Source organism: Kryptolebias marmoratus, linkage group LG22 (assembly GCF_001649575.2).
Source record: "Kryptolebias marmoratus isolate JLee-2015 linkage group LG22, ASM164957v2, whole genome shotgun sequence".
NCBI classification, from domain to species: Eukaryota; Metazoa; Chordata; class Actinopteri; order Cyprinodontiformes; family Rivulidae; genus Kryptolebias; species Kryptolebias marmoratus.
In genome coordinates, this window is record NC_051451.1 from 14,392,298 (window position 1) to 14,407,904 (window position 15,607).

Below are 15,607 nucleotides of genomic sequence, written 5' to 3' on the forward strand. Positions count from 1 at the left end.
GTTCAAGGTCGCAACAGCACACGTGCTCTAACTCTGGAACCGTTCGACGTAGGAAGGCGAAACCTCACAACATGCCACAGTAGTCGTAACTATCCGGACTGAAGGCGATTTCGGACGTTTTCCCAGAGCGCCACCTAGTGGACGCCGCAGGAAGTGCACAGGAAATGCGCGGGAAGTGCGCCACAGCGTAGAGGGCGGTCCAACGCTGCTTGCAGCTTTAATTTTATTTATTATTATATATATATTTGGAATTTTACAGCACAACGCTGTGGTTCAAATCCAGTCACTGTTCACGCTTCTTAAAAGTCAGCCCATCAGCAGCGTCAGTAATAATAAGTGTCCTGATAAAAGCCCAACTAAGAACTGACAAGCTTTAAGATAGTTGCAGAAGCACTGATGGAGCTGAGTGATGAGACTCTGTCCGTCACGCAGACAGTACTGCCGCCTGTGCAGACGTGCGTCATCTTTTAGAAGAAAGACATTAAAGGCTTAAAGGAAACAAGCAGACTTGAAAGCAGGCAGTTACAGTCGCACAGAAAGTCGGAAAATGTTGCATTTTTTTTCTCCAGGGATCCCCAGTATGAATCTGCTGGCTGTGCGTTCATTGTTTTCAGATTGATTTATTAAAAAAAAAAAAATCTTAAACCACAAAGGTATATTACGTTTGTGAGTGAAGTAAATTTTGTATATGAACAAAACATTTTCTGTGTAATTTCAGACTATTTCTGCTAATCTTAAGACTTAGAATCCAGAATTCCTAAAATCCAAGAGTGTTTTAATGTGCAACAGAAACACTTTATTTAATAGTAAATATAAAGTCTGATGTAGCTGACAGCAGAGCTACAAAATGTGAATGTGGCTTAAATGAATATATAAAAATTCCTCTTTTTGGATTTATTAAATACATATTTTATCCATATATTTGCTGCTTAGTTTGTTTCCTTCTTAAGAAATAATGTTGCTGCTCCTCCTTGTTAAAAGGATAGTAATAGTATAACAACGTGAATAAAATAAAGTATGTTTTACCAAGTAGTATCTTAAAAATTGTTTGAACCCCTTGAAGCTGGAAAGTAGATTATTATTCATGAGTGTGGGGGGAAAAAACAAAATCTCTCCAGTATTTTAAGCAATCTTTATGTTTCGAACTATTCAATCTTTTTCTCCTCAGATCCTGTGCGGCAGGGAGATCCCCCGCTGGGTGAACCGCCTGGCCTACTTCAGCTCCTGCGTGCCGTTCCTTCAGAGCTGCCTGCCCAAAGAGTGGCTGACCCCAGCTGCCTTACAGTCCAGCGTGAGCCAGGAGCTCCACGGCGGAGGCGGGGAGCTTGAGGAGGCGGAGGACGCCGCGGCCACAGCCTCCCTGGCCTCCATGTCACCCTGCTCCCCTTCGTCGTCCTCCAGCCCCTCCTCCTCTTTGCCTCGACACAATCGCCCCCAACCGCGCCGGTAGGGGGCAGTCGGTTCTGCCAGGGGGAAACCTGGGAACTTCACTCGTGGTTAAAGGGGACGGTTGTTTACCAGAGAACCTGCATCGGCTGACGAGTTCAGCCGCAGCCAAAAGTCCTGCCTGACTGTCGAGTCGGGCGCCGAAGCGTTGCTTGGTCTGAGTGGGAACGTCAGCCAAATGTCTGCAACGGTTCAGAGCCGTCAAAGAGCTGTTCCTTGCAAATGAAAAGAGCTCTTAATTCTGAAAAAAAATATTTCCCGTCATGTTTTGTTTGTTTGTTTTTTCCTGACCGACCACATGCACATTTTACCAGCATTTAATAATGTTGGCTCACATCTCGTTACAGTAAAAAACAAAAAAACTCACAAGTCTGAATCAGTTGAAAACACGTCTGCTAATTGGACAGATTTATTACAAAAACATATAAAAAAAAAAGACAACTTGTGAACGTTATCTGACCATAACATCTTGAAGGCTTCAAAACGACTACTCCTCATTAGTTGTTGAATTGTTTGGAAATAAAAAGCATAACTTGCATCCCAGAAGGTGCTGATAAGGATGAGGGAGACATCACAGTGGGAGTTAATTAGACCGCCTGCAGGAACTGCCAGCTACACCCTGCACGCCTTTACTACAAGACTGAACATCTAAAAAAAAAGAACAGCTTTTGTTTTGTTTTTACAGAGACACTTGCAGGCAGGAAGTTGAAGTATTCAGTTCCTGCCTGATGCGTCAGCGAAGCGAATCCTGAACAGATAAAAAACATCTCCAGGCATCACTGGTGATGACTGCAGTCTCTAAAATCCTGAAAGTAGCTTTAATTTTTTCTGATTTAGGATCTCATCCGTTCATTGTTCAATCACAGCGTGACTGTTTTAGATCAGAGGTGCAATCGAGCTGATCCAGACGGAGCCAGTGTCGGCCAAGGTGACACCTTTGATGGCTGACGTTTAGTGTTATCATATTTCTGTCTTTTTTTTTTTTTTTTAAAGTGAAAGCAGATTCATCCTCCAAATTGAAACAACCAAATATGTCACCAAACTGACAGCCTGGAAGATTTCTAACAATTCAACCGACCAGTTTAATAAACATTAGGAAGCAGCTTATTAGTTCTTTATGAATACATGAATTTAGGAATGAGGCACTGGTTTAGAGGACAGACACTTTATCTCAGTAGCAGCTGCCACAGTGCCTTTGAGCCAGGTACTTTCTTACACAACCCGTGACCAGTCTTTTAGTGGGCGGCTCTCGCTAGTTTTTGTAAAGCAAACCTCCATCAAAAGCTCCTTTAACTGACCTGAGATCAGCCTACGTCGGTCTGCTGAAGTGCTGGAAGTGGTCTGCAATATTCGACTGAAGGGTTTTTATTGATTTCGCGCTGGGAAGAACTAACCCAAGTCATCGTTTCACCTAGCCAAGTCTCTTCTAAATAGAATTTTACACTTTTTCCAGGAACAGCTGCTGCTGTTTCCTGAACGATGAGCACTTGGTTTGAAACTCTGATCATGCTGCAGGAACGTGTTCTCCTCAAAAACGAGAGCCGCCGACGTGTTTAAAAGACGTTTTTATAATGAACGAATGACAGTCAGATCTGACAAATCTTGTTTGGTTTTTTTTTGTTGTTTTTTTTAATCTTTATTGTATTTCTACGATATAAGGAAGTCTGCCTTTTTTGTCTGTTTTGTTTATATTCGATAAACTCAGGACTCTGAAAGGCTTGTTAGTATAATTCTTCAAACTTTTTAAATCCCATCATTTATATTGTTGCTTTTTTCTGATGCGGTGGTTGTTTTGTAGAGCTTTGAAACGACACAGTTTTATACCCATCTCTTTGATTTGAAAAAAAAAGTCATTGTCTGTATCTCTGAGTCTGAGCTGCTTTTTATTTTCTCCTTTATAAACGTGTGCGGGTGTATTTAAACGGTTTATTAGAAACAAGCTATCAACTGGGCCAAATGTCTCTACGTCACATGCAGAAATACTCATCCCTCCTAAGAAATGTAGCACCGGTTCAAATAGATTTTCAAAACAGCAATTCATCCTTAAGAGGCAGAGTTTCTTTTCGTCTCAAGCTATAAATTTTGTAAACATGTTTTGTTGTATTGGCACCCACAGGTAATTAAGTTATTTTTTAAGACTTTTTGTGTATGTAACAAATAAACTGAAGCAGTGTTACAGAAAGCAAAGACATTTTTCCTTGAAACCAGCATCTGGCTCAGAGTCAAATGCAGCTTATTGTTTTTCTGTTCTCTCTTTAAAGCAAACACAGAAGTACCACTGTGGCGCCCTCTGCTGGCTCTTATTTGTACTGTTATTGAGGTTTCCCGAAAACTGTCTTCACTTCAGGTACTGTTTCAGTTTTACACCATTCTATTCAGCAGTCAAAAACCCAATGAAAAAAAAACTAGACAAATGTTGCTCTACATCTTTATTTATTTTTTTCAAGGACCAAAGATAGTTTCAGCTTCATTACTATTCTTTTTTTGGTGATCAGTTTTTGATAATCTGCCTTATTACAATACATTTTATCGGCAAATATATTGAAATTATTATTTGTGTGACCTTTAGATGAAATATGAGTGCACATCAGGAAACCTCAGCTCTCCAGACTTTCAGAAATACTGACTTCATGTGTTTTACAGTAAACTTTAAGTTAAGCCAAACACAGGTGTATCGTGTTGGTGTGTTATTAAATGAAACGTGCAGATTTGTGTTTTTGAAAGCTTGATTAATTGAAGCTGGGTTGTGGTACATTTAGTTGCAGAAATATGAATAACTGCGCTTTATGTTTTCATTCAGACGTCTAGTTTAAACTAATGGGTTCACCCAGACATCGTGACTTTTGTTTATTTACTACATAAAAACAAGCTGAAGTGGTTGCATTAACGTTAAAACAGAACTACAGTAGAAAAAGTGACTGCACCTAACTCTAGCACTTAAAACAGGGAATGAAGAGAAATGGGGTTTAATATGAAGCACGTTTACCAATTGGTAAACGTGCTTCATATTAAACTGCTTTGCACTTTTAGGTAAATGAGCTTTGAAACTTCCTCAAATCTAAATCTCAACATTGATCAACCTTTCTTTGACTCTGCGGTTTAAGAAAAAAAGAAAAAAGCCAAATCTTTTAATTAAAGCTCCAATTCTGGAGCACAATTTTTCAGTTTTTGGTAAAATGAGGAAATGGTTTCATATTAGTGTTAAGATCTCGAAAATCGATAAAGTAAAGGCTGCTGTCAGATTATATTAGGTGGGGGAAGAAAACACAACTTTAAAGGAAAGCTAAAAGCCCGTAGAACTATTACTGGGCTGAAAAACAGTTTTTAAATAACATTAAAGCTTCAGAAGTTTTTCATGTTTTTGTTTTGTTTTTTTTCTTTACAGCTGCACTCTGAAAACAGGGGTGTAATTCTGCAGTAATGGGATTAGTATTTAACAGTTTTCTTGAAATGTAATCAAAGATGTACCACAAAAATTAAACGTACGACATTAGACGTCAATTTAGTAAGTTGGTTACCATCTTTGGCAGCGAGGTGGAGACAAAAGCACGGGTGACACAGTGGGCTTTATAGACATTAAATATTCAGCTAAACAAACTGAACAGTCCGTAAAAACAAATCAATATAAAAAAGTAAATTACAAGACATCCGTCATCACACATTTAAACTGGTTAATATTCAAACAGACATGTAATCTTACCAGAAAATTATATTTGACTGAAATCAGGTAGATTTCATTTGGAGATTATAATCTCAGATTAGGATATTCTCGGGGCAAACTTCAGTTTGATGGGTTTAGTTGGTTGAAACTTCCAGTTAAACTCCAGTGGAATCTGCGGACAAGAAAAACGGATGGAAACCAATCAGAGACATGAGAGCTGAGCGTCGAGACCGTCTGGACTCAGCGGCGGTGGGGGGTGAGCTGCCTTACCATCGTGTCTTTGCACGTTTCCAAAGTGTAGCTCTGCAGGAGGCGCACGATGACCATCTTCATGACGAGGATGGCGTAGCGCATCCCAACGCAGTTCCGAGGGCCGAGGCCAAACGGCATGTAGGCGTACGGGTTCAGCTCCGCCTCGTTCTCCTTGCTGAACCTGCACAGACGGCATTAAAGGTGTCAAAACCGAGGCGTCAGGACATGGATTCATCCTCAAACAGAAACTGTCAAGCCGATCTCGTCAGAAAGACACCTTTATCAGATGTTGATTAAAAATCACGATGTCAGTTTACCTCTCCGGTTTGAAAAGCTCAGGTGAGCTCCAGAACCGTGGGTCCTTGTGTAACAACTGAACTGGAATCCCAATTAATGTTCCCTCTGGGACGGTGAGCCTGTTGATCTGCACGGTCTTTTTGCAGACCCTCTCAAGCCGAGGTGCGGTGGAAATCAAACGCATTGACTCTAAAATAACCTGGTCCAGGTACTGTAGATTAGACAGGTCCGTGTATGAAATGGAAGTCTAGATGCAAGATAAAAAAGTGGGAGGTCAAGAAAAATAAAAAGAAAAGACGATAATTCTAAGAATCCTATTAGATCCTCAATAATGAGAATTTGGGAACAATTGGTGTACATCTTTCTGCAGGCTGGCATCGATCTCGTCCTGTAAAGTCTGCATCACATCAGGGTTCGTGGCCAGATTGTAGAAAATCAGAGACAGAGTTGTACTGGTCGTCTCATAGCCAGCAAAGATGAACATCAAGGCCTGGGAAAGGATCTCGTGTTCAGTCAAACCTGCAACATAAGAACCACCAAAAACACATCATGTCTTATTGAACAGCTTTTTTGATCTGATTTTTTGTTAACATTTAAATAACCTTTTGCCTGAACATGTTATCTTTGGAGCTCCATATTGCAGAGGAAATCAAGACTATTGTCCTAGTTGTGATTATTACCATTAATACTGGAGTACATAATGTGAAAGGGGTAAATTACTATCATTTACCCAGGCCAGCTTTTCCACTGTCGCACCGGGAGTGCCTCCAGAACTTTTTCAAAGGGGTGACCAGAAGGGGGGTCACTGATAATCTTGGGTTGGCGCACCCACAGTTCTCTGTACAGGTTGTTTGAAAAACACTGCAGTGCTGGAGTTAGGAAGCCACCCTCTGATATAGGCCTGCTTCAGGTTCTGGTTTTACAGCTGATATCACTCACTGAGAACAGCACCCAACTCAATGAAAATAGAGGGAGGCCATTGCCCTCCCCGGGACCCCCCCACTTGGTGGCGCCACTGCTTTACACTTTAAATATTATCCCAACATAGGTTTGCATGAGACGCGTAAGCAAATCTGTCTAAAACGTTCTAATTTTTACTTTGCCTACTGTTTGATATGAAGCAAGACCTCATCAGTTTTAGAGAAAAAAAAAATCCTTACTGAAAGGAGTGACAGCAGCCTGTGCATCCTCTGCTCTCATGAATACCCTCCTGTGGTGAAAACCCACCTTTACTCGGCTGCTCTTGCTCGTTCTTTATGTCAGCCTCTGGGATCTCGTTCTGGATCATCACCTGCAGGAAGTCTCCTCGAGTCTGGATGGGCACAGACAGCGTTCAGCTTCTAGACACGCTTCTTACCCACACGTATTTGAATAAGAGAGGAGATAAAATCGCAGCATGCACTTTTGTTTTCAAGATTACATGATGTGAAAGTTACGTTTCTTCTTTTGCTGCAGGTCAGATGGTGTATAAGAGACTGAAAGTTAAATATCTATAAACACGCGCATCAATGCTTACCGACTCCGCTGCTTGATGCTGGTCTTTAAATTTCTTGATGATGTTGTAGAAAAAGTCCACACTGGGTCTTGGTAGCATTTCAATTTTGAAGAGCTTCAGCAGGTGACGGCCAAAGGGAAATACCACTTAAAAAAAAAGGACATCATAGAGTTGTAAAATCCACACGCTCGTGTTAATGAAGTTATCCTGAACAAGAAAAAGCAGCACTTACTCAGTACAAGAAAAGGCCAAAAGTTGATCTTCATCATCTTCTGCATGTGAGCATTAACAGGGTCATCGGGATTGTTAATAGAGTCGATCTCCACACTGAACGAAGCGCTGGTCACCACATCCAAACTGAACGGTGCCATAAATCTGAAAAAAATTAAATAATTATATAATATAAAAGCCAGTTTAAGGAAAAAAAAACACTGGATTTATGGAATACACAGTAATAGATTAACATACTGTTTGATATCTATGGGTTCATCCAAATTTTTCTTCCCGAGTTTTTCCACGAGTCGGTCTGCGAAGCGAGCGATGAAGGGAAAAACCTTCAAGAAAGAGAAGAGGACAGGAAGCTGCGTGAGGCAGGCAGGGCGCAGTTTGTTGCCACAAGCAACAATAACTCCTGCAATGTGTCTACACACAGAAAGCACAGAGGTCAGGACAGCGTTCCGTTCTTCCTGTACCGTGTTTAAATCTCACACTTACTTATAATCCATCTGCTTTACCTCAAAATTAAAGTAAGAGGTGAAAAAAAAAGAGCTGATTTCTTGCTGAATCTACCAAGAAGACATATGACCACAAGACGAGTTTAACAACACATTTTAAACATTTTGATAAATAAGTGGATTTTTGTGGTATTTTAACCAATTTAAAAACAGAACTAGATAGGAAACACTGAAACAAAGTGTAAATGGCTTGAATCCAGTGGAATATCTGTGTAAAAACCAACCAGTAGGAACAAAAAGCACTCGGCTGCAGTGATTTCCTCAAAGTAGTGAAGGTCCTAATATTTGTATTGGTGCAATTGTATTTGTTTTCTTGTTTTAAATGATAAAACCAAAGTGATCTGTTGGCTTAAATATGAAACAGAAACATGTCGCAAGATCCAGCTTATAGAGTTTTGATTTTTTTTTTTTAATGATTTTTAAAATCCTTTCAGCGTTTCTCTAGATTGTTATGGGATTTTTAACATTTTAAAATGGTATTTGTCATTTTATGAAGGTATTATGACTTAAAACAGATTCAAGAACAGACACGAGACAACAACCTGCTTCAGTCTCCCACTGGTGAAGCACGGAGATATTGTGCTGCGAATTCGCTTCCACCTTTCATCTTTGACGGCGGTGATTGCGTCCTCCAGGGGGCCGCCCATTCCGATTACATCCTGCAAGCAAACAGCAAATGTTTCGATTCTGCAGAGAGTTATCTAAAAGCGCAACTTCTTCTTCGTTGCCTTTGTGTGGAATCAACTCCATTTGCACAGATCAACAAAAACTGATATTAAAGAATAATTTTCTTCCAAGAATATACAATGCAAATGAAAAAGTATTAATCCCTCTTTGTCATTTTTAAAATTTTGTTGCCTTACAAACTGGAATTTAATTGGATTTTTAATTTAGAGCAATGAAGTTGGGGGAAATAAACGTGCTTTAAATAATTCTAAACCATAGCTAGCTGAAAAATGGAGCGAGCACATGCTGGAAGTCTCTTCAGGGTTGTCTCTACAAGCTTGGTACATCTAAGTGGAGTTTTGGTCCATTCTTCATGACCTCAGCTGCTTCAGGTCGGACGGATGCTGCTGGTGTCCAACAACCTTTAAATCAAACCAGAGATTCTCAGTTGGGTTGAGATCTTCCCTGCCGAGAAAACTTTGGGTAGCAGGATAAATATTCTTCTCGTTGTCAAGCTGTTTTTTTTTTGTTTTCAGTGCAGAACCAGCATAACTTTGAAACTGGGTCAAGCTGAGCATGAATGAAGCTGCCAGTCTTACAACTGAGAGCAAAGATCTAATCATCTAAAACGACGAGAGTCAACAAGAGTCCCTTTGTTTTCATGATCACAGGCAGCAGGGACCTTTCAGCAGGGTCAGGTTACTCTGAAAACTCCCAGCCCTAAACACATTTTTACATGTAACATTCCCACGTATTGTTCCGATGTCGAAACTTGGGTTTGTTTAAGATTGCATCAGTCACGGTGAGAGTGTGAGTGTTTTCTGTCGCAATCCTTCATAATGCTTAAGAACCCTGCCAGAGAAACTAGATATTACTGGAAAGCAAAATCGCCCGACTGAAATATTTCTCTGAACCATGCCAACTTGAACTGCTGGAGCGTACTTGTTGGATGTGTCTTACCCTGCGGTTTGTAAACGCGCTGTAGCACTCCTTCACCAAGACGATTTTAATCAACTCGGGGTCTGCAATTATCAACATTGGGTTTCGTCCCTCATACAAACTGAGAAGCAAGAAGAAAAACAACTGGGATCAGGTCAAACGTACACACATATAATTTAAAAAGCATTTTTTTCAACAAATTAACTTCACAGTTCCTTATTGCTGACCCCAAATCTTATAATTCTAGCTTGTTTTTAGTGCATTGTAGTGTGACAGACAGGGTCTGCTTTGAGAAAAAGGTCCCCAAAAAGAGGGAAAATGTCCAAAAAAACAAAGAGAACTAATGAAAATGTTTTAAGAAGACATATTGAGATTCATCATATAGTGATTAAATATTGCATTGATTTGGTGGAATACATTTGTGTAAAGGCCAACCAGTAGGAACATACTTAGATTTATTTGACATTTTACTTTAGTGCTCATATAATGCTGAACTCCTAAATAAAAGTTATGATTAAGAAAAAAAAAAAACTCACCCCCAAACATCCCCATACTTGGTCTGACACTCACGGTCAAAGGAAAATATTCCCTAGAAAGTGACAGAAGAGTGGATTTAAGATAAGACATTGCAGGTCATTTATTTTGACCCAGCAGAAATCATTTAGAGACGGTTCTGTTTACCTTTCTCACTCCCAGCATCGTTCCTATAAAAGGCAGAGGTCTTGGTCCGGATATGCTGAGTTTTCTGAAAAACCTATACGGCCACAGTCCATACCTGTGTTTAAATAAATAAATAAAAACGGGGATAAGAAAGAAAGAAAGTAAGCCAACAGCTGACAGTAAATCCTGAAAGGCTGGTTCTGACAGAGAGGGGAAACGGCGCAGTTCACCCACAGCAATAACAAGGTGAAAAAGAGAGCCAGCAGAGTCCAGGTAGCTGCTGAAAACATCTTGAAAACCCCCTTTGAGCTTCGATCCGACAGAAAACTGATCTATAACTCCGCGAGAAGTTTGAGAACGAATTGTTAGAAAGAGGTGTTTTAAAGCCTCCGTTCAAAAGGAGGAGCTCTGAATATGAAGGCGGTGACCACGGCTTGTTTTTGTTTTCGTGTTTTAATGTCTTCGTTGCTTTTCTTCGTTTGTTTTATTCTATTTTTTTATTGTCATGTTCTCTTGCCAACTTCAGCAAGCTAATCTGCTTGAAAATAAAACAAATGTCATAATTTTAGAAGATAACTTTTTGTAATTAAAGCTGTCATTATGAAATTAGGAGTATTGGAGAGAGGAAGTCGCTTTGAAGACGTTTGAACCTTCTCCCGCACCGTAGATAACCCGGAAATATAGCACATGACCTTACAGTTAGCAAGCTAGCTGTCACATTTTGCACAGTTTGGGATTTCTGACTTAATTCTGTCCGCGTTTTTGTATTGACGTGGGGGATCGGACTGTATTTACCAAACTCAGAAGGTGAGTTAAATATCGACAATGTGTCTTACTTTTTTTTATTATTTCGGCTGCGAGTTTAAATTATTATTATTTTTATCTGCCTTTCGTCTGTAGCGTCAGGCTGAGCTGCAGCTTTTGCATGGTGCTAATAAGCTACAATGATAAAAAGAACTACTTTTATGGGTGTTTTGTTTGTGTAATGTGTAATGTGTGCCTATCTGTAAAACTAAATACTGTGTATGAGCTCAGTAGTTTTTTTTTGCCGTATCTCCTGCACTTTTCCTACAGTAACCCCTGCAGAGATAAAAATTATTTTACCACACGCTGCTGTAAAATTGACACACCTATGACTCAAAGGGCAAATGTTCACCGTTTAGTAAACTAATAAACGGCGCCTAAAATTCAGGTCATAACCACGTCATTGGTCTTATCTAACATGCACTCTGAGACATGTTTAATTTATTTCATAAACATCCCTGTAAGTATGTCGTTTGTGTTTTCTGATTTTCAACAACAGGAGTTCAGGCTAAATTCTGCCTGTAGTCAACATCAACAAAAAAAATGTTAAGGTGGTTATCACAAGTCAACATATTTATTTTTTCCCAGCAGAATATTACAAGTTTATTGGTCCCATTTTCTATTTCATAGCCAAATAAAACTTTATAATAATAATAAAGCAAATGTTCAGTTACACCTGTTTTGTGGGAATTGCATCAGTTAGCCACAACATCGCAACCTATTGCGTAGAATTATGTGTTGTAGCACAAGTCAGGAAATGCTGTGTGCGCTTAGGGTGAGTCACTGGGACACGAGCAGAAGATGTTTATGCTCTTTGGAGGTGGATTGTGAAACCTTTATGGACTGGTTTTGGTGTTGGCTCAGTTATTAGACTTTTGGGAGTTTCAATACCATTCCCCCGTTGGCTTCTCAAGCCGATCCTAAAGTTTTTGTTGGTATAATACATAAATAAAAATTCTGTCAGACTGTTGCCTTCCTAATCGAGGCAGTTAAATTGTAACGGTTGTGAGTGATTTGATAGCTCGGGGTCACTCTCACTGAATAAATATTTTTATGTCCTTATTTATAAAACTGCAAAATAACCACATATTACTATAGGGAAATTAATGCTTTTATAGAGTGCCTGGAAAATAAATACACTAATTTAATTTACCATTAATACACTTCAGCAAACTTCATCTTGCCAAATTGCCAGTCTGGCCTTTCATTTTAGTGAACTTTGGTTACAAATGAGTGTTTATTGTTGCAGTGTTATAGCCCATTTATTCTGTCTGACTTCCATTATAATCCATTTCTCTCATCATATTGTATTTACCAGCATGTTAATCATTTTGAGCTGAAAGGCTCATTACTTTTGTTTCAAAATCACATTTTAATGTTAATTTATTAATAAGCTCGTAGTTATATTTTTCTTTTTTTTACACTCTGTTATTTTTCTGTCTGTTTGAACAAAACACTGGTCTTTTTTTATGAGTCTTGAGTTTAATTTCGTCTTCTTTGCCAAAACCAGATTTGAGTTGCCACCATGTTCCTCACGCTCGCTCTCCTGCGGAAGGGTATCCCCGGGAAGCAGTGGATCGGAAAGTATCGGCGTCCCCGGCCGATCACGTGGCAGATGAAGTGCAATATGGTGAAGCATCTGGAGCGCGAGGCTGAGAACGAGTACTGGATCAGCCGGCCGTACATGACTCGAGAGCAGGAACGCGGCCACGCGGCAGAGCGGAGAGCCCAAATCTGGCTTAAGATCAAGGAGGAAAAGTTTTCAAATTTCCCTAAGCACAAGTACATGACAGACCACCTGAGTCACCTGGGAATCTCCAAAACATGGACAAATTAACCCAAAGACAGAAGCAAAGAGTGTCCTTTTAATGTAACTGTTTTGTTGTTACGCAGGACATAGCATATAACCTGTTTAAGCTCTTCTGTCTGTATAAAACTTTGCTTTTTTTAGGGTTCTGTGTAACTAAAAACCGAATTCACTCTATAAGACTTGTTTTGTCTTCTTTAGATGGCAGAAGAAAACGCTTAACACACTTTACTCAATCTTTTTGTCCTTATTTAAAATATAAGCAAAGCAGATTTTCACTGTGAGATCATCAGCCTTCCCACTTTCTCGCTGTGTGACAAGCTGTGTATTATCAACACTTTATGATGGATATCGTGTTATTGGCTTGTCTGATAAAGGTTACGGATGTGCTTTTAAAGGAAACTGCACTGTTTCCATTTAAGGTAGTTTTACAGCACCGAGCAGCGGAAACGCTGTCAGCTTCCCTTATATAGATATCTGCAGGAACCTAATTAAATTATCTTTATTTGCTCAGCAGGTCCTGATATATAGGAAAAGATAAAGATGTAAGTGTAAATTATTACAGTAATTAGTTGTTGCTTTGCCTGAATCAGTGTGTGCATCACTTTAAAGTCAAATTAAAACCGCGTAGTTCAACTGATTCACCTTTTTAATTGGTTTAGCATTTAACACCCAGTGCTTCCTCACAAAATGCAGCCCTGCTGGTTTCCATAGTATCCATCCAGTCTGATTTAGACCTGCAGCAGAGACAGCCTGCAGCCTCCTGCACCGCTCCCAGGTGTCAGGGAAGCTTTTATGACACGCGTCTTTGTACCTGACAATTTGGGCGCTGTTAATTTAGACAGAAATGTTTTCCATCAAAGGCATTTCTCCTTTCAAACCCTGGTTTTAGCTTGGGTGTCGGACTTTTGAACGAATGAGCTGGTTTGTTAAATGTTTTCTTTTAAAGGGACAAATGTCCTGCAGCGATCAAAGAGGAAAAGAATTAAACGGAGTAATCACGTTCCTTTTGAGAAGTTAATCCGTGAAAAATGTAAAACCCCACTGAAGGAACTTCTCTAGAAAAGTTCAACTTCTTTAGAAAGTTGGTGCCAAGACACTGTTTTAATTAGCTCAATATCAGATAAATATCTAAGCATTACATTTTTTAATGTTATGTTTCTTTGTGGTTGTTTTTCTGTGTTTTACCTTTGTCTGAGTTGTAACCAGTGGTTCCCAAACTGTGAACATGTCAGATACTTGCAGTCTCACCTACAGCTGGCTGAAGTACAAATGCTGCTAATAAGCTGATGAAACATGGGCATGATAACAACACGGGCAGGAATCTGTTCACACTTATATAGCACCTTTTTTTAAAATCTCTCCAGGTTCTGCAGAGTGCTTTACGATGTTTCTCATTCGCCCACTCACACGCAAATGCACTCATTCAGTGCTCCCTGGCTATTTTACACTCTGCTGTGTGTTCTCACTCACACACTGATAAGCAGATCCGAGGCAGCGTCTTGCCCTGGGACACACTACAGATTACAGGGGCTGGGGATCGACCCTTGATCCTCCAGTTGGAAGACGACTGGGTGGCTACTTAAATCCATTTATAACTGTATTTTTTTAATGGAAACAATAATGAAGGCAACCACCTGCCCAGCCAGATCACAACTGGGGAAACACTTTTTAACAATAAATGTTCACAGTTGCATCCAAAAGTCCTCAGCTTTTGGCCCCTGAACCTGTACTTTTTCAGCCCGTTCAGTTACCCTTTCTTGACTGGAGTAGATTAGAGCAGCGGTTCCCAAACTTTTCAGCTTCTGACCCACAAAATAAGAGCGGCGGAGGCTTTTGACCCCAAATATTTCCACTTTAATCGTACAAATTCTGTTGATAAAGAAGAACATCATGACAACGCCACAACCTTAACTACTGCGATACTAGTTTTATTATTGTTGTTGTATCTATTCTTTGCAGTAATTATGATGAAAATATGCCATTAGCAGTCATTTTATATTTAATTTTTTTTTCTGGAGATCATCTGGGGACCCTCACTTCACTTTTCATGACCCACAATGGGGTCCTGACCCCAACTTTGTGAAGCACTGGATTAGCGTACCCTGGTCATCGAGGAACACGATCCTGCATGTTTTAGCTGTTTCCCTGCGTTGACACGCCTGGTTCGAACGAGTGAGTGATTAACAGGCTTCTGCTGAAGAGCATGGGAAACAATGAAAACATCCAGGATAGTTTTTCTCGAAGGACCAGGCTTGGGAACTGGATTTAGAGGCACTCGGGGGGTTCTTAGAGAGCGGAGCGGCGGCGTTCCCCGTTGCATCCAGCAGGGGGAGCTCCAGGCCCTGTGATCCGAGGAGCCCCGGCTCTGCCCCTCCTGTCTGCGCCGCGCGCCCCGGTGTGTTTTTCCACTCCTGGACGGCGAGGCGCGTGAGGCGCCCACCGCACCGCACCGCACCGCACCGCACCGGGCTGAGGAGGCGGATAATGAGCAGCGCAGACAGACTGCTCCTGTCCACCAGATCCACTCTGCCTCTCACAGCAGCAGACACCATGAAGAGCAAACTGAGGAGGAAACCGTCATCCGCAGAGGACTGAGTGCAGCGGCAGCATGGCGGGGGGTCGGAGGGGACTTGTGGCCCCCCAGAACACTTTTTTGGAAAATATTGTCAGGCGGTCGAACGGTAAGGACGATCATCATGACACAATTAAGAGATGCAATTAGCCTGATTTATAATCTATCAGTTTCTTTTTCTTTTTTTTTTTTACAGCATAAAACTAATTCAATTACCAGGGAATAAACAAGACTAATTGGTTGCGCAGACCTTTAGTTAAAAAGTTATTTT

The 15,607-nt window shown here is 40.5% G+C and overlaps 4 protein-coding genes across 4 annotated transcripts in view; 3 read left to right on the forward strand and 1 right to left on the reverse strand.

Moving 5' to 3' along the window:
- LOC108244655 (deubiquitinase DESI2) overlaps positions 1 to 4,374 on the forward strand; it is a 15,120-nt gene extending 10,746 nt beyond the window's left edge. The window contains exon 5 of the mRNA XM_017431043.3: positions 1,169 to 4,374. Coding sequence (XP_017286532.1) covers positions 1,169 to 1,450 — 282 coding nt within the window. The 3' untranslated portion in view covers positions 1,451 to 4,374. The remainder of the gene's footprint in view (positions 1 to 1,168) is intronic.
- A 383-nt stretch (positions 4,375 to 4,757) lies between these two features.
- Positions 4,758 to 10,552, reverse strand: LOC108244648 (cytochrome P450 3A40). The gene is made up of 13 exons (XM_017431035.3): positions 10,385 to 10,552; positions 10,172 to 10,265; positions 10,027 to 10,079; positions 9,512 to 9,611; positions 8,428 to 8,544; positions 7,620 to 7,705; positions 7,384 to 7,526; positions 7,173 to 7,297; positions 6,884 to 6,968; positions 6,015 to 6,175; positions 5,677 to 5,903; positions 5,378 to 5,540; positions 4,758 to 5,279 (listed from the first exon to the last, which is right to left on the reverse strand). The coding sequence occupies exons 1-13, from the start codon at positions 10,438 to 10,440 to the stop codon at positions 5,205 to 5,207; spliced, it is 1,485 nt and encodes a 494-aa protein (XP_017286524.1). The 5' UTR covers positions 10,441 to 10,552; the 3' UTR covers positions 4,758 to 5,204.
- A 248-nt stretch (positions 10,553 to 10,800) lies between these two features.
- mrpl57 (mitochondrial ribosomal protein L57) lies at positions 10,801 to 13,397 on the forward strand. The gene is made up of 2 exons (XM_017431055.3): positions 10,801 to 10,957; positions 12,465 to 13,397. Exon 2 carries the CDS (start codon positions 12,480 to 12,482, stop codon positions 12,789 to 12,791), a length of 312 nt encoding a protein of 103 aa, XP_017286544.1. The 5' UTR covers positions 10,801 to 10,957; positions 12,465 to 12,479; the 3' UTR covers positions 12,792 to 13,397.
- A 1,493-nt stretch (positions 13,398 to 14,890) lies between these two features.
- The window catches only part of kcnh1a (potassium voltage-gated channel, subfamily H (eag-related), member 1a), a 58,692-nt gene continuing 57,975 nt past the window's right edge, over positions 14,891 to 15,607 (forward strand). The window contains exon 1 of the mRNA XM_017432972.3: positions 14,891 to 15,445. Coding sequence (XP_017288461.1) covers positions 15,373 to 15,445 — 73 coding nt within the window. The 5' untranslated portion in view covers positions 14,891 to 15,372. The remainder of the gene's footprint in view (positions 15,446 to 15,607) is intronic.

Excerpts from the sequence above, each read along its gene's own strand:
- LOC108244648 (XM_017431035.3), bottom strand. The coding sequence starts at position 10,440 with ATGTTTTCAGCAGCTACCTGGACTCTGCTGGCTCTCTTTTTCACCTTG. Across the intron at positions 10,080-10,171 it reads CGATGCTGGGAGTGAGAAAG|GGAATATTTTCCTTTGACCG; the intron begins GTAAACAGAACC and ends GTCACTTTCTAG. Across the intron at positions 5,904-6,014 it reads ATGCCAGCCTGCAGAAAGAT|ACTTCCATTTCATACACGGA; the intron begins GTACACCAATTG and ends TCTTGCATCTAG.
- mrpl57 (XM_017431055.3), top strand. The coding sequence starts at position 12,480 with ATGTTCCTCACGCTCGCTCTCCTGCGGAAGGGTATCCCCGGGAAGCAG.